This window comes from Cynocephalus volans, chromosome 7 (genome assembly GCF_027409185.1).
Source record: "Cynocephalus volans isolate mCynVol1 chromosome 7, mCynVol1.pri, whole genome shotgun sequence".
NCBI classification, from domain to species: domain Eukaryota; kingdom Metazoa; phylum Chordata; class Mammalia; order Dermoptera; family Cynocephalidae; genus Cynocephalus; species Cynocephalus volans.
Window position 1 is genome coordinate 100,358,491 of NC_084466.1, and position 19,072 is coordinate 100,377,562.

Sequence of the window (19,072 nt, forward strand, 5' to 3'; positions counted from 1 at the left end):
CCCCAGATGACAAGATTTAAACACACACACACACACACACAAAAACCCATTTCTCTCTCATGTTAAAGAAATCCAGATTTAATGCCTGGGGTTGGTATTACGATTCCACTGGTATATAGGGACTCAGATCCTATGTTTCCTCCCACCATCCTATACATGTCTTCTACTGTCAAAGCAATTCATGGTTCCAGATGGCCGTGGGAACTCCAGCCATTAAATTCATGATCCATAAATGTTGACTAAAGGGGACAGATACAAAAGAGTACATACTATGGGATTCTAATGGTATGAAGTTCAAAAAGAGGCAAAACTAATCTATGGTGAAAACAGTGGTTACCTTTAAGGGGCTACAGGGGAAATTTCTGGGGCGTTAGAATGTTTTCTATCATCTGAGAAGTGGCCAGTTACATATATATTATACATATGAAGAATTCATTGATATATACACTTAAGACGTGCACTTTATTATACGTGAGGTAACTAAACAAGGTTGTTGTAAGATCTCTGAGGTTATCTGTGTTTTAACACTATTTAACACAGAGTTCCAAATAGATAAAAGAAACAAAGTATTCTAAGCAATTAGCACTCAGCGTCAAGCTCTGTGCGGGTCACTGCTGTCATTTTCCAAAGGTGGGAAATTAACCAAGACACACAGTCTACTAGATTAGCTAAGGTTGTGGCAATTGTTTTCCTTTATGGATATCTAGGTTAAAACCCCATCTCCACTTTGCATTTAATGTTTTTAATATCTCTGAAATGGGTATAAAAATAACCACTTTCACCCTTTCCAAAATCAGTTTCACTGTGAGGATTGATAAGGCTATGTATGTAAGTGCTTAACATAGTACTTGATAATCAATGGTAGCTGATAGTCATTATTATTATAATTATTATGATCATCATCATAATTAACAAATTATAGGTCAGGGACCTCAAAAGATCATATGGTCAATAATTCCAAACAGGGGCTGGCTGATTACACAGTTGGTTAGAGCACGGTGTTGTAACACCAAGGTCAAGAGTTCAGATCCCTGGACCAGCCAGCCAGCCAGCCAGCCAGCCTGACACACACATGCAGAATTTCTTTCCTTCTTTTTTTTCTTTTTAGAATTTCAAATAAACTGAATAATATTTTTGTGGATGTGAATATCCTACTGACAACATACATTTGGCTCTGAATCTGGTTTTCAGTTAAGAACTTCCTAAAGAAGCTAAATCTAGTTCTTCTTATAATTGCATTTTTAGGAAAAAATCAAAGTAGTCATAGGAGCAATTTTGGGAATATGTTGTAGATTTTGTTTTGCTTTCAATATCATATGACCTTCATTAATGTGGCTTTATAGTTACCGAATTGGAAAGAATTTCAAGATATGATGACTGATAACAGATGTAAAGCCGTTTGTATAAGTTGGCACCATTTGTTTATGTTATCTAATTATAAATGCATTGAACTATCTCTAAAAATACACAAGAAACTGGTAAAAGTGGTGACCTTGGGGAGAGAGAAGAAGACCACTGGGTAACAACTAGGAAGCAGTATGTCCTTTCCTCATTTAACAAAAACTACATGTGTTTAAACATTCTAAAGGTGTGCTCTTACTACACCTGAACTGAAAACCCAGGCAAAGATAGATAGCTCCTTACTTCCCTGTGGGAGTGGCTATCTTTGTTAGTCCACGTTGCCTTAGGACAAAAATTTTACTTATTTTACATGTGGAATAAATCCATTTCCAAAAAATGTATAAATACAAAATACTTACCCACTTAGCTACTGGACACCCTTGAGAGCTTTTTCCTTCTTTTCCCGTGTACACTATTTTTTCTATCCTTATTGCTTTTCCTTTTTGACCATACCTGAGTACAAAACATAGTGGAAGGAATGTACTAATTAATCACAATCTACACTTGAAAACTTCAGCTTTTAACATCTTAATGTGCATAAGAAATAGATGTACCACAGTTCAAAAATCAAACTCCTCAAGTTACTTTTGTTAAAAAATTTGTTTTTGGGTGGCAGATGTTTTTATTTATTATCTAGTTCTGTTTATTTATCCTTAAAGATTATACTTAGAAAAAAAAAAAGATTATACTTTAAAAACAGCCTGGTTCCAAGGCAAGCGAAGGGAATGCAGGGTATGCAGTATCGATGATGGTAATTTGTACTATTTCTGTCATTACACAATAATATTAAAATAAGTATTTCTGAGTTTATCAAAGATGATTAGATTTGCTTTGTGAGTGCCTGGTTGAGTACCCAACAGCGCATGTGAGGAATGACTCAGTAGGGACACCTGAACACTCCTCTTGTCCTAAGCCCTAAGAAACATCCAACTTACACTCCTGAAAGTTTTCCATTCACCTCATGTTTGTTCCCAGAGATAATTTATCTGCATTGAATCAGGTCCACAACAAAGAATGATTTTAACAGGGAAACACATTTCCTCACCTATTCTCCATGATTTCCCTGACAGCAGCAACACTTGGTCCTGCCCCAAGGTGTGTATAATATGGGCCTTTGTCTTTTTGTGTAGCTCCATCTGTGGAAGGAATAAGATTATTAGACCCAAAGCTTTACAGAATTACATAGGGGCAAGGAGGAGCTATTTTTACTTTTTTAAAAATTCAGAACCATGAATCTTGGCAAGGTTTTGGTAAACTTTGATAATTAAAGTGAAGGACAAGAGGCCCTGGAATTCAGCTTATTAATGTTCCTTTCTCCCTGCTTCTAACTAATGCTTTCTTCCTCTAAGAATCAGAGGAGAAAAAAATATTTTAAGAGTTGGGTCATATTTATTCTCCCATTTCTGGCTTCTTAAAAAGAAAAAAAAAAATCTGTAATAATCGAGGTGCAAAATTAAATTATCCAAGAACAATATATCATAAAAGCTTAGCCTCAGAATCCTATTAAAATTGAGCCCAGCAATTCCACTGCTAAGAATTTTTTCTATTATACACTTTCACAATTGTGTGTTTATAATGCAAATGTACACAAGAACACTCCTTATTACAGTTATTTGTAATATCAAAAAAAAAGTGAGAAACACTTTAATATCTATCACTAAGTGATAGGTTAAAGAAATTATAGGATGTTTACATAGTAGAATATAAGAAAGCTATTAAAATGATAATATTTACAAACATTGAATAATGAAACATTGATTTCATTAAGTTAAAAAAGCAAGTTGTAAAAATAGTACATTGGAAAAGACAATTTTTGAAAAAATGAAAATCAGTAATAATGTTAATTCATATAGGAAACTGTAACAAGGGTTATATCTTCAGAGAATGGGACTATGAGAAGATGTTTGCATCATACTCTGTACCATCTGAATTTCGGGGGAAATGAATTATATAATTCCTAGAAAACAGTATATTTAACATGGCCTCTTAGAATTATGTCCAACTGGAATCCCTTCAGAATTTCTAGATTTCATGCATCTCTGGCCATGGTGTACCTACACAAAAAATTTATTATTTAATCATTTTGATTGGACATTAAATACAATGTAGAATTACTTCTATGCAAGATATACCGAATAGATTTTAATTTATTATTGGTGATCTAGAGCAGTGGTTCTTACACAGTGGCGATGTTGCACCTGAGGGGACATTTGGCAATATCTGAAGACATTTCTGGTTATGATAACTTGGGAGGTTTACCAGCGTCTAATGGGTAGAGGCCAGGGATGCTGTTAACATCCCACAATACACACAACAAGCCCCTTACAACAAAATTATTAGGTCTAAAATGCTAATAGTGCTAAGTCTGAGGAACCCTGATCTAGAAATCAGTTGCTCTATTTTGCTGGAATGTAATGCCTTGATGAAAATCCTTTACCCTCAGATATAATGGTCCAACTTAGGACAATTTCTGGGTGAGTCTGCTCTTCTGTTTCTCTGTCTTTAAGTTCCCTTTTCTATACAATGAGCACAATAACCTCACATGTAATGACGTAAGTTCACCGTGTATATAAACAATTCAGGGACCACTTGCCATTACTCAGTCAACTTTGAATGCTTGGCAGTCTTTACTCCTACACACCATAACTAGTTACTTTGTATAAGGAAAGGGTCTTGAAACTAAATAATCATCTATTGGAACCATGCACATAGTAAAATAAAACTAGACTAGCTTAGGTATATAAACTTCAGTGGTATTTATTTTTGAATTAGAGGACTTTTCCCCATTTGGTTCACAAAAGTATTCTCCCTTTTCTCCTTCAGATTTTGAAGCAACAGAGGGTTAGAGGTTATAAGCACAGGCTCTGGAGTTGAGACTGCCTGCCTCTGAATCCCAGTTCAGACACTTATTTGCTGTGAACTTCTCTGTGCTTCAGTTTCCTCATTTCCAAAATAGGGATTAAAATCCTTCCCTTGGTAGGGTTGTTGTAAATACAAGCCAAGGACAAGGCACAGTACCAGCCTTGGAGTAAGAGCACCAGGATAGAAGCCACCGTCTTTATGACACTCTTCTCTCCTTGGTCCAGTAACCTCTCATTCTCCCAATTCAACTCCATCTTTACAATTATGAGATCCTTCTCAGAAGATCCTATCCCGGGTGCTTATCCTGGCACATAGTAATTTGTCAAAACTGTGTTTTGAATGATAAGCAGAGAAATGGAAGGATATTATTTCAGAATATCAAATGTACTTTGGATAACCAAGCACTGAAAGTGATTGCTATACTTCACTATTTTTTCTACTGTGGCTAAAAAATAAATCAATGATATACTTATCATTCCAAAGAATCCTTTAACTACCCATTTTGGAATGTCCTAGTGAACCAGCTGCTGCTAGTAAAAAGACCATCTTCTTGTCCAAGGCAAATCTTGAATCTTTGTGATTTGGGGCCACATTTCAAGTGAGATTGTTTTAATATCTAAATCTGTTCGGATGAGGTTATTTCACAAATTCTGTCCTATCACAGTTGTAGAATAGCTGAAATAATAGGGCTTCAAGCAGTCTAACAAACTTTAACAACACGATCTATTTAATCTTCCTATTTTTTACAGGTATATTAGTCAAATGATTTCTTCTTATACTTGAGTGTTTACATGAAATTTGACCATACGACAGTAACTAATCAGTACAGAATTTCAATTAAGCTTTCAAATGTTTCAAATATTGAGCAAATTTCTCATAAGGTCTGCCTGAGAATCTTTCCTCCAGCAAGATTTTCTCAGGGCTTTTAACAAACTGATAAAACCAATTGTTAGTTTCTGAAAGTTCTCTTTCAGTGACTACCCAGGCACAGATTTCGTAAGTACATGACTCAACTATGGCACAAACCTATCTGTTATTTTTTACAAATAGGAAATCAATATATATTGACCAAATTTATTAAAATATTTTAAAACTCAGGGTTTACGAATTTCTCAAGTGGCCAAGATTATTGGGATTTCTTCATATATGGGTACACCCTTTATATTGCAAAACATAAAAGGACTAGACTCTGAAAAGGAAATAAACCAGTTCCAGTTCTTGACTTGGATGGCCATTGCACAAGTACTTTTTATAGTTATTTAAGTTGTACATATGTTTTAAATTCTCTATATGCAATACAAAATTCTTTAATGAAATGTTTATAGGTTGAAATTCTTTTGAATATAGAAAGAATAAATGAACTGCAATAAAATACGAAGGGTATTCATTCTTATGCTATGCAAAATAAACAACTTGAGAGACATTTTGCCTTGAGAGAAATCAACTCAATCTCCACTTGAGAAAGTTTTCCAAACTATGAGATGAATTTTCCATTTTTCTGAGCAGAATCAATAAAGGCCTCACAGAAAAATGAGTATAGAAGTACTTAGTCCATCTAAGCTACCATAAGAATTGGGCAGAAATCCCACACAAAAAGATGAAAAATCCCACACACAGAACTTGATTCTGTCATGACTTGAGGTAATTTACGCAGGGGAAAGAAGAACACATCCACACAAGTACTTACCAAAGCAGTCGCAGTTTGGCAGTTCAGATTCCTTCGTTACAGACACCAGGTTTTTCGTAGGGTTAGTGAAGAAGTTCATGGCATAATCATTAAAACTTTTCTGTGCACTGTCTCCTGAGGAAAATTCTGATGCTCCAACACTAGATGAACAGACTTCCTCTTCACTTTTGGTAGAAACCACTGTAATTCCACCTGAACATACTACATTTACATTCCTGAGAATTTGTGCTGGGTCCGGTAATGGTGTCTCCTGAGAGATACCAGGCAATGTTGGCAGGTGCTGATGCACAGGTTGTTCTTTTTTAACATCCTGCTGAAACTGTTTTTGGTCATTGGCAGCCATCACATTAGCACACTGGTTAGGTGGAGAGGAGGGCTGGGGCAAGGGACGAGCTTTCTGATTGACATTCACTGTTGACTGTACCTGAGAATTATAAGCTTGATCTGTAAACACCTGCCCGTTGGATTCTGTTTGAAAGTGAGATAAAGGGAGAGAATCCAATGGTTCAGCCTTTATCTTTTTTTCCTGTGCTAATTCAGGATATCTCTCAAATTTTATCTGAGTAAGTGGAGGAAATAATTTTTTGTGTTTTAATGTTGAAGTTGTTGGAACCAATGCTTTCCATTTGGTTAGGGGTGGAATCTTTCCCAATAGAATAGGAAAATCATGTGGAACAAATTGACCAAATCTTTGAAATTTGGATGCTATCCAAATGTCATGGAACTTACTGTACTCATATGACAACTCTTCCTGCTTCTTCTGATCATTTTCTGGAGAACTTACAACTGTGGGCTTCTTTTTCCGCCGATCTCTTGATGGAGTGGATTTTGTCTTTTTCTGGGTTGTATTCTTTTGCTTTGTTAGTGATGGGTCATGGTTGCTTTGCACACTTGATGGTGGTTTCTGTGGTATTACGTCCTTCTCTTGACTATGTTTTTGCGGTACATTATGTGCAGCAAGGCTTGTTGGTGTACTTTCAATTTTTTTGTCTTCTGGTTTTATGTAATTTAATTTAATTATTGATGCAAGTTGTGTTAACTGTGTTGCAACATCCTCCTCAATTTGAGTATGTGCTACATCCTGACATGGTGGATCGTTTGAGTCCAACCTTTTACTGCTGTCCAGTAACTGGTTACAATACTCCAATTTAGGACTTTTTGGTGGCAGCTGATGCAAATTGTTTGAACAACTGTCCAGAATAGTTCTACCTTGAGCAACATTTGTATTGGTGTCAACGTTAGATGAATCTGATTTGGGTATAACAGGAGATACTGAATTTGTGGCTTCTGAATATTCATTTGACTTTGTGGATGCTTTGTTAGTAACTGAGCAGATATGTGACTTGGAAAGGGTATTTTGGCCATTGAACACTACCATGCTGCATGAGTTTTGCTTTTCCAAAGAGGGACAGTGATGAAGGCTTTGTGCCTCCCCTTGTAAGTTTGGGTCTTGGAGGTCTTTTCTTACAGAGTAGAGGATAGCTTTACAACTGTTAAGTAAACTAGCTGTTCTCTGATCTGTTTCCTTGTCTTTCTCTGACTTCGATGGTGAAGAATTCTCTGATGGGGCTTCTGAGAGTTGCGTCAGGGCCTCGATGGCTACCACTTGCTCCAGTGTTAATCTCCTATCTTTCATTAGGGATAAAAGACTTGGTTGAACTGGAGATCCATCTTTTGGTTCTTTAGTTGGTATATTCTCAGGAGTTTTTGGTTGATCACGTTCATTGTGTATGTTAGTATGACTATTTACGCTGCAGTTTGCAGAATCTGGTATAGATTTGCAGTTAAAGCCAGGCTTCTGGAAGACTAAGACATTACTTCTCCCCTTGAGATGATCACAACTTGCACTAGTAGCAATGGAGCTCATGGCATTGTTATGGTTTATAGTGTCTTTCAGGAATTTATAGGAGTTGTTTTCAAATGCCTTGCCAAATTCTTCAATATGGATTTTTTTAAATGATACATTTGTTTCTGTTGGGAAATAGTGTACATTTTTAATGCCATTTCTGATAGTTTGTGCAAACAATTTTGGAGGTTTGATTTGTTTCTTGTCAATTTCAGCGTTTTTCGATTTTTCAGCTTCTGCCACACTTGCACTGAAATCGCCTTTGACATGATCAGTTAAATGTGATTTCTTATTTTGCGTCCACTTCTCTGCCTCAATTCCTGTCATGCTTTCTTCATTTTTAGTTACATTTTCAAGGGGATGTGGGTTCAATTCCAATCTTTGTTCTTCCCCATGACCACATCTACTATATTCCATGGATTCTGACTTGGGGCCATTTACTGGTTTGTTGTCAAAATCTGCCTGTAACATAAACATGAAAATTACTCATATCACGTACTTAAATTTCCAAATAAGGGCCATCTGAACTTTATGATTTAATAGCAAATAAATGTGAAAACCCTGTGGAAACAACCTAAAGGAATATTGTTTTTTCTTTTTCCATGTTCAGAGAAGTCATAAAATACCAAAAAGGGCAGTATAAGGATAAAGAAAAAAAGAGAACTATTATGATCCCATTCCTGTTAAAATTTTAGTATATTCATTTGTTTTTACAAATTAATTTTTAAAATATTTTTACATTATTACCATTCAATGGATGATATCTTTCATTTTAATGCAAACTGTATTGAATGAAGTAGAAATACACAAAAAAGTGTACAAATCGTATGTATATAGCTCGTTAAATGTTCACAAATGAAGACCTATGTACCCAGATCCCAAGCAGGAAACTCTTCTTGTCCAGTCATCACTCAGCCCGTAAAAGGTGACCATTGTCTTAACATCTAACGTCATAGATGTCTTTTGCTTATTTTCAAACACCACATAACTGATTTCCTTTCACTCGAAATTACACTTGTGAGGGCTGGCCAGTTATCTCAGTTGGTTAGATCATGGTGCTGTTAACACCAAGGTCTAGGATTCAATTCCTGTGCCAGCCAGTTACCAGTAAAAAAAACCCTAAATAAATAAATTACACATTGTGAAATCCATCCATCCTATTAAATATACCTGTAGATTAGCCGGTTAGCTCCGGTGGTTAGAGCACAGGTTTATAACCCCAAGGTCACAGGTTCAAATCTCAGTACTGGCCAGTTGCCAAAAGAAAAATACCTGTAGTCCATCCACTGACTCTCATTGTTGTATAGTAATTCATTGATTGGACATACAACAATGTATTCATCTTCTACTGGAGATTGACATTTAGGTTATTTTTAGTTTGGGGCTATTTTTTTTTTTTTTCTTTAGGGGAACATACATACACAGTGGGTGAAAAGAAAATGCTGGGTCATAAAGTTTGTATGTTGGGTATTTTCAACTTTTGTAGATAAGCTAAAGAGTTTTCTGAAGTTGTTATCAATATATACTCCCACCAGTAATTATGAGAGTACCCATTGTTTTACATTCTTATTAACAATTTGTATTTTCTAATTTTTCACTTTTGCCATTCTAGTGACCGAAAAGGGATATAATCCCTATATTATTTGTTGAGATAAAATTCACATAACATGAAATTCATCATTTTATCATTTACAATTCAGTGATTTTCAGTGGATTCACGATGTTGTACAGCCATCACCATTATCTATTCCAGGACGGTTTCATCACCCTCAAGAGAAGCCCTGTACCCACTAAGCAGTCACTTCCTATCCCCCCCTCTAATTCTTATTTTTTAAAAACTCGAAACACCTCACATAACATTATACCACAGGAATTGACACAGGTTTCCACTGACATAAGTATATCAGGAGCAAATAACAGAATAACTCCCACTCCAAGCTATATGCATATTCCAAAACATCATGTTGTACATGATAAGTGTACACAATTTTTATTTTTTAACTTAATAAATAAAGAATAACCTTGATACCTCTGGTATTTAACATGGCCCTGGAGGTTCTAGTCAATGTCTGAAGAAGAGAGAAGTGAGCTGGCCGCTTGGCTCAGTTAGTTAGAGCTTGGTGTTTTAACACCAAGATCAAGGGTTCGGATCCCCATACCGGCCAGCCACTAAAAAATAAAAAGAGAAAGCAAAAAAAAAAAAAAAAAAAGAGAGAGAGAGAGAGAGAGAGAAATACATAAATATTGAAAGTTAGGAGACTTCTTTTTGAGTAAAGATAATATACCTTTAAAAGAAAGACAATATAATCAGCTTCATAGAAAAACCAGGAATATTGAGTAAAAAATAAATCAGAGTTCAGAAGAGCAATAGTTACATTCAAAATATAAAATATGTGAGCATTGCCCAATTGTATAATTAAGCATGTAAAAATCCTACTAATAAAAATAATATCTCTTTTCTTGATCAGGGTACAGGTTACCCAGGTTTGTCAAAATTCATCGAGATATACAATTGTCATGTACAATTTTTCTGTACATTTTGGTAATGTTAAACTTTTAAAAAATAAATATGAAATAATGGCCATATTTCTTAGAAAAAGACATTACTATAAAAATATCCTTGATATTAAAAAGCAGTAATATTTTTGCACACACTGAGTAGATAGACAAATTAACAGACTAAAGCCAAGAATATTTAATAATTGGCATTTGTAAGCAGTAGAGAAAGTAAAGATTTTAATAATGACAAAAGTGGAAAGATTGACCCCCAATCTTACACTATGCAACAAAATTAACAGATTAATAGTTTAAATGTTAAAAAGATGTAAGAATTCTGGACAAAATAGACATACTATTTTTTAATGAAAGACTAAAATTACTTTGGAGAAAGATCTCCAAGAGACAGAATTTTAAAAATTAAATTATTTTGGCAAAGGTATTTCTTAATATGAAAAGATATTTAAGATTAAACAGATAATCATGTTACCAAAATATAGTGTTTATACCAGGGTTCAACAAACTTTCCGTAAAGGGCCAGTTAGTAAATATTTTAGGCTTCGTGGTAGTCCACATAATCTGTCACAACCACTCCTGTTGTATACAGGAAGCAGCCACAGATAATATGCAAACTAATGGGAGTGGTACTGTTCCAATAAGACTATTTATGGACACCAAAATGTGAATTGCATATAAAATTTACATCACACACACACAAAAGATGTAAGAATAAGAACATTTAGATGTGTACACTTCTTCAACTACATACAAAAATCAACAATTTTTTATTTTTATTTATTTTATTTATTTTTTTCTTGACTGGTAAGGGGATTGCAACCCTCGGCATGGTGTGGTCTGCACCACGCTCAGCCAGTGAGTGCACCGGCCATCCCTGTATAGGATCCGAACCTGCGGCCTCGGCGCTCCCAGCGCCGCACTCTCCCAAGTGAGCCATGGGGCCGGCCCAACAATTCTATATTTTTAAAAGATGACTGGTAAGGGGATCTTAACCCTTGACTTGGTGTTGTCAGCACCACACTCACCCAAGTGAGCCACTGGCCGGCCCAACAATTTTAAAGGCAAAAGATATGATAATGTAGTGATTTTCAAATTGCTGATCACAATCCATGAGTCCCAATACCAATTTAGTGTTTTATGACAAGTGTTTGTTTTAAAATATGGAATGATAGGGGTAAGTTTTACCATGTAACTCTTTTGCAAATGTGTTTGTGTACCGAATCATAATGTAAAATGTATTATGATTCAGTGTTTCTTGATACGTGTATTTTGAAAGAATATAGGAGGAATATTGCCATAAATAAAGTCAAAAGTCAAATGATAGACTTCCGGCAGGATGTGGGGTTTCTGAGGTTAAGCTGTAAGTGCTGTTTCTGAGACAATGAGGGGGTGGGGGGGTGAGCTGAATTGCCACCCCACAGGCGAGATATGATGCTTGTAACACTGGGCCTGGCTGGGTCGTGGAGGCTAGGCTTGAGTTGAGAAGGAAGGAAGGCAAGCCTCCTATTGGGAGTGGATCAGAGCCAGCTAAAGTGAGACATTCCAGGGTCAAGGATGCTTTCCAAGAAACTTCCATAAAAATATATCATCAACTCCAATCTGACAGTTGACTTACCCATGGAAAACCTCATTGGGTCCTCACCAGATCAGACTATAACTGGCACTTTTAAAAACCCCTCCCATCAAAAAGTATCAGGAATGAAATCCAAGATATGTTCCTACCTACCACTTCAAGAAGTTAGTGTACAAGCCAACATTCTAGCTAATTTCTTTCATCAGCAGGCAGACACATTCAAGCCACCCACAAGCAGAGGGCGCAAAATGTCTCTGTATCGGTGTTTTTTACACTATGAGTATAACCCATGAGTGAGTCATAATCAATTCTGTGAGTCATAATGAACATTTTTTAAAAAACCAAATAAAATATAAAATGAGAAAAAAAGTAAAATGATAGACTGAAAAAATATTTGTAACACACGTAAAATGTTACTAATCTTTTTTGGGGTTTTTTTGGTGGCAGCTGGTGAGGGGATCCAAAACCTTGACCTTGATGTTACAAGGCCACACTCTAACCAACTGAGCTAACCAGCCAGCCCAGATTACTATTCTTAATGTAACAGCGCTCCCACAAATTAATAAGAAAAAGAAACGGACTCAATAAAATAGTGAGGAAAGGATAGGAATAAATAATTCACTTAAGTGGAAATCCAAAGGGTCAAAAGCTGTGCAACTTTACTAGAAAACAAGCAAATGAAAAACAAGACTTTTCACCCATCCAAACGGCAAAACTAAAAGAGCAGAAATTCATGTAAGTAAATTATAATGCAACATAACATTTCTAATAGGGAAAATATGAAATAAACTCTGGTATATTTGCAATGTGAAATGATGTGCAGCCATTGCTCTACATACAATCTACTCATTGCATGGCAAGATATCCACAACATATGACTTATGCAAATAAACTAGTTGCAGATGTGAGGTTATCATCCCTTTTCATTTAAGACACAAACATTTGTCTAGCCTGGAAGAAAAGCTGGTAGGATAAACCTAAAATGTTAACAGTAGTTAACACTAGGAAACAGAATGCAGGAAAACGGTAGTTTTACTTTTTTATTTGATGCTGTTAATTTTATAAATATGCATATCCAAGAACACTGGGACTTCAAAGTATGCATTCCTCTACAGAGAAGATTGTGAAATTCTTTTAAGACTTATGTACCAAAAGAATATCTTCATAAGACATTCTCATTAATTAATAAGCTTAATTAAGAACACCTGACCTTTGTTATTCAGTTATATTTCATATGGCTTTTAAAAAACATTCGAAGACTAGGGGCTGACTGGTTAGTTCATGTGGGAGAATGTGGTGCTGGTAACACCAAGGTCATGGGTTTGGTTCCCCGTATCGGCCAGCCATCAGAAACAAAAGAACAAAAACGTCCGGAGACTAGAGGCTGCTCTGGGCCCCTCCTACCCACTCTGAACTACTAGGAGTGTTGAACTCCTTAGATCTAGTCTGGGTCCAATAGTTCCCCAGACTCCTCCATTTTCTCATATCTCCAGATCCCTATCATCTTGATAATCTTACACGAACTCTTGAAGGAGCTTAAATGGCATTAAGCAAAGTGGTATTTTATTCTGAAATGACTATGTTATTTGAACAGAATCTGATTGTAGCCCTTCCCTATATATACACACACACAATGCGTACATGCAGTATTTCCTGTTACCATCAAGAAACAGGTACTCAAATCATAGAAAAATAAAGCCTTTCCAAGAATGTTCAGAGATATACTACAGGTAGATATGCGTGTATCAATTTTTTTTCATTTCCACGAACAGGTGTCGCTGACCCCCCACCACCGCAAGGCTTTTTTTCCCCATGAAATTTTAATACCACAGATACACTTCCTATCTGTTTATGTACTGTGACCCACTGGAATATCTAAGATTTTTTTCAACCCCCCACTCCCTACCACCACCACCATCACCACCAAGAAACAATTTTGACTGCCCTTGAGAATGCATGAAGTAAATCAACCAAATTGGGGCTGGACAGTTAGCTCACTTGGTTAGCGCGTGATGTTATATAACACCAAGGTCAAGCAAGGGTTTGAATCACCGTACTAGCCAGCTGCCAAATAAATAAAAACATAAACCAAATTGCTGTGAAAAAAAAATTTCATAAACAAACATGTGGAACACAGCAAGGAGCAGCCCACAAAGTATTTATGTCTAGTCAGAAGTGACATCCTCAGGACCTATGCTCTCTGCCTGAAAACTGAGGGTTCAGAAAAGAATTTCAGAGAGAACCAGTGGTGCCTCCACTAATGTTGATACTGTATTTCTTCTCCTCCCACTAACCTTAATAAAAAGCAAGGAGGTCAGGCCCTGTTCCATTGCTCACCACCACTATTTGCTAACGAAAGCAAATTTAAATCAAAAAGGAATATGAACCAGTTACCCAAAGATTCACCTAAGGAGAATTCTAAAATGAACATGTAAGACAAAAACAGCCACAACAGCAAAAATCTCTTTCAAAGGAGACCTTTGCAACAGCTATCTTATTCTCCTAAAGCAGTGAAAGTGGCTAGTCCAGAATTCCAGCCACTAATTTCTCTTTTTCTGTTTTTAGGGATAAAATGAAGACACGTATTGTACCATATTTTGTAGTCCTAATATTCTTTGAGCGTTTGCCTCTGATCTCTGCTTCTCCATTTGGCCTACAACCACCAACTGAGGGACTCAAAGATTGCAGAAAGTTAGGGCCAAAGAAAGTGCTTGCAAAGAGAGGTGGGTCTGGGGGACTGGGTGGCCCTGGTCCCCACTCACCCTACCTTGGTGCTGTAATGCCTGGTGGTTCTCCCACGCCTGGGCCGGGTGGGAGCCATGTCAGAGACTTCAGAAGCCTCCACAATCTCTTCACTAGAGCCAGGCTTCTTTTCTATTCTAATTTTTTCATTCCTACACCCAACAAAAACTCCACCCACATCTCGTCACAGGGTCTTAGAACCCAAAACAAATCCTTCTACACTTGGGGATGGTGGGAGGGGGGAGGAGGAGACTAGATGTAGGCTGTTGATAGAAGAGTGATCAAGAACTAATTTTTTTTTTAAAGTGTAAATTGAAGATTGGTTCCAAATATATAGAAATCACTACTGACCTAAGAGCTAAACCTCTGACCTAAGAGCTAAACATCTCTAGTCACGGGTGTCCCTGGTCCTCTTCCTTTGGGGCTATGAGCTGGTACAATTTATTTCCATTCAAAATGACAAAATACCTAGGACTACAAATCTGCCTCAAGCTATCATCCTACCAACTTGCATTTTCATTCAAATATCTTAAACTCCTACCCCCAAGATTATAATTAAGTTCTCAATTGCCAAATTCAATCATTCCTTAAATATCACAGACTGAACTTGCCCCTTTGTAGGTCCTCCAAGGAGAATTTCCACTGAACACTCTCTAAAGCCTAGCTCTCCAGGTTTGGCTGGAATCAGACAAACTTGAGCCACTCTCCCAGCTCCACAGCTTACCAACCATGTGGCCTGTAGCAAGTTCTGACTCTATAGAGCTTCTTTGAGCCTCAGTTTCTGTGAGATAAAGCAAGACTAGCAACAACACTGAACAGGTCTATTGTGAGGTTAATACATGAATAAAAGAATTTATATATATTGTTGGATCTTACTATGTGTTCAAATGAACTAACTAGTTAAAGGAAAAATGCCTGTTAGACAGATGATTCTTACTTTTCTACTTGTCCTTCAACATACAAGAAAAACCTATTAATTCCAGCCTCAAATCCACAATTAAGAAAGAATATCATAGGGCTGGCCTGTTAGCTCAGTTAGTTAGGTTGCAGCCTTATTGCACCAAGGTCACGGGTTTGGATCCCTGTTCCAGCCAGCCACCAGAAGAAAAAAACAAACAAACCCTAGTTGGTCAAGAAAGGAATATTGTGCTCGTTTCAGCAGCACATATATTAAGATTGCAGCGATACAGAAAGGATTAGCATGGCCCCTACACAAGGATGACATGCAAATTCATGAAGCGTTCCATATTTTTTTTTTAAAAAAGAGTATTTATTAATAGCTATTATTTATGTATTGAGCATTGACTACTTACCAGGCATCACTATGAGCACTTTACAGGAATTATCTCACTTGCTTTTCCTACTGAAATAAGTAGTATTAATATTTCCACTCTTCAGATAAGGTAGTTTCTGATTAAGATCAATATCCACACCCCACAGATATGAACAATAAATTTTGTTACAAATTAAAACAAAAAAATCAATATCCAGAGGCAGGCCTCAAACCAGGTCTCCCTATCAAGATCCTAGTGTTTAATCCTTAAACATTGTTCTAAAAGTAACAATTCAGCAGCAAATTAAGTATTAACATTTACAACAAATTCAGTTAGTTGCTAATATTTACTAAGGTTTACTGAATTAAAGTTATCATAGATGCTTAGAACTTGAAAGAACTACACAATTCCTTTGATAGCTTTTTCCCTAAGATTATGGTAATTATTATCTTTCTGAACCTACTGGCCTGCTTTTACTCATATTTGAGTTGTAGCAGTATAACACTGCTATTCAAAACATTATCACCTTATGTCCAAAATATTATTCCTTTGTGACCATCTTACATCACATCAAGTTATTAAGAAAAGTAGGTGAATTTGGAACCGAATTTAGAATCCTTTTTAGAATTAGATAACCCTGACATATTTTCTTTTTTAGTCTAAATTTTTCCTCAAATTTTTCAGTTTCACATAATTGGGAAACTAAAAACCAATGAAAATTTATTGGTATTAAATAATACCCCAGTATGAATTGCCATGTTAATAATTTTAAAAAGCAAAAAAACAAAATACAAATTAAACAAACATATAATTGCAGATTACCTAACTCAATCAGATAAGATTCAATCACAGTAGTTTCACAAATGCAGTTTATATTCACTCATACTGTGAAGGATCAAGACAGAAAGCAGGCTCCAAAAACCCTTTTCTTTCTTTGTTTTTTAAAATAGCACTTAAATGTTCCTCAAGATTTCAGGAGATTTCCCTTAAAACAAATCCTGTTTTCCACTATCAAGACATCCCTCCTGGAATGCACTCTCTCATGATAAAAGATAATATTCAGGAACCTTGCCTAACTCAATTCAGAAAGCCATCAGATAACTAGTTAACTCATGATACTAAAAGGCACCAGTAATAGTTTGTTTTGGACTTTTAGTTCTTTCCATATTGCCCATGTGGTCTTAGGTCTCCAGTCACTTCCTCCAGTGTTTCCCCTTAAAGAAAAAAACTCTATTTCTGTCTCAGCTTTCTAAGAACATAAGCTCCAAGAATACTGAGTATTTATTCACAGTCAGCACTCAGCTGGTTATGATATGCACAGAAGTGTTTACACATTCCTAACAGAAAAATCAGAGAGCTTTCTGGAGCCAAAATTTCCAGATCTGTAAATCTTCCCCTCCTGGCTCCTTCTCTGCAGGCTGTAACAAGCTCAAGTCTCTTCTATCTTAAGAAAACAAAACCTTCCAAAAGAATTTAGCCCCCACCCTGTCTCACTGCACACTGCACCATTTTACGACTAAAGTCCTCCAAATAATTGTCTGCAATCACTGTCTATCTAACATGTACTATAATCAGGTCCTTGTCCCCACCATTATACTGAAACTGTTCAAGATTCACCAGCATCATCCCAATTGCCACATTCAGTGGAATTCCACAGTATCTTTTGGTACTATTCCTCACTTCTCTAGGATCCTCACTTCAATTCTCTACTCATTATTTCAGTTATTCTTGCTCGCTCCTCTACCCACTTATAAATGATGCTGTTCCCCTTGTCTTCTCTCCAGTCTCCCCACTTAATCACATATTTGGCTTCAACCTACACCTACTGGCTGATGACTCCCCACATCAAGACAAGATGTCGCTCTTGAAATCCAAATTCAATCAACCACCAACTGGATATCTACACCAGACAAGTAAAACTGCACCACGTCTAAAAGTTAGTTACCTTTGCCCCATACCTGGTTCAACCCTAATACCTGAGTGTTCTCAGAATCCTCCTATGCTGAAGACTCAAATTCAGCCACTGAGTTCAGCAGAGTCTACCTACCTAACACCTTTTCCATCCAGCTTGTGTTCTCCGTCCCTACTCTGCCTCGGTGCATTCATTCAACAAAAATTTATGGAGTACCTATGACATGGTGTTTAAGTATGATTAAGTGGACAGAAAAGAGACCAGCTTTTATGGAGATTACATCAGAACCTAACCTTCTGTCATTTCAAACTCTCATTGGATTAGCCTGAGAACTGGTTCTGGTTTCCAGTATGTAACACTTCCAATCCTTCATATTGTTCGAAGGAAGCACCGTCCAACAGAAATATAATTGAGCCACAGATATACTTTTAAAGGGGAGATAATATATATTTATTATAAAGATACATATATATTGACAGCTGGCTGGTATGAAGATTTAAAGGACTTATATTTTGAAAAAGTAAATACAAACAGGTGAATTAATTTTAATATTTTTATTTAAGCCAATGTATCAAAAATATTATTTCAACATATAATCAATAAAAAAATTATCAGATTTTAAAAAAAACATGAAGTTTATGAAATTCGGAGTATAATTTATACTTAATACATCTCAATTAGAGTGTTATATTTTCAATGGTTAAAATAAAATGTAGTGGTACCAAAACAATGAAAATTGTATTTCAAGGAAAAATATTTCACATTGCTTCAGTTTTAAAACTTAAATTAATTAAAATGAAATGAATCCACAAAGTCAGTTTCTTGATTGCACTACCCAAATTTCAAGTATTAGACAATGCAGTTATAAGGGGTTGTTCTAAAATGCAAATCTCATTGCTGTAGGCTGCATTCTGCACCTGGTTAAACATCAATATCCCCTAAGGGGATTTTAGAAAATCACAGATTCTAAACTAGCCCCTGCATGGTTCCCTTAGGTCTGGAGCTTAAAACAAAACAAAACAAAAACAAAAAACCCAACTTATAAAGATTCAAAGAGCAGCTTGGTAAGGTAAACTGGGAACCACTCTCCCCAGAGCAAAATTCACATTTTTCAGTCCGGCAAGCAAGCAGGCCCTGCAGTTCCCGGCCCTCGCCAAATGCCAAATTTTGCAGAATGTCTCTTGCTACCACTCTATCCCCAAGCCAGTCCCACCCCCACCTTGCCAAATGTTTCCACCAGGCTATTTTAAGCAGCCTTGCT

At 36.4% G+C, this 19,072-nt stretch overlaps 1 protein-coding gene and 1 non-coding gene across 3 annotated transcripts in view; one reads left to right on the top strand and one right to left on the bottom strand.

Annotated features, from left to right (window-relative positions):
* The window catches only part of TET1 (tet methylcytosine dioxygenase 1), a 102,454-nt gene that overhangs the window by 34,273 nt on the left and 49,109 nt on the right, over positions 1-19,072 (bottom strand). Inside the window, exons 3-5 of one of the 2 annotated variants that reach the window (XM_063102761.1) lie at positions 5,951-8,258; positions 2,447-2,537; positions 1,761-1,854 (exon numbers count right to left, since the gene is read on the bottom strand). The exons of the other annotated variant lie outside the window; for it this stretch is intronic. Of the exons in view, the coding sequence (XP_062958831.1) occupies positions 1,761-1,854; positions 2,447-2,537; positions 5,951-8,258 (2,493 nt within the window). The remainder of the gene's footprint in view (positions 1-1,760; positions 1,855-2,446; positions 2,538-5,950; positions 8,259-19,072) is intronic. 2 annotated transcript variants of the gene reach the window in all.
* On the top strand, positions 15,772-15,878 carry LOC134382828 (U6 spliceosomal RNA). The gene has a single exon (XR_010024097.1). It is a non-coding gene; the product is annotated as a U6 spliceosomal RNA (small nuclear RNA).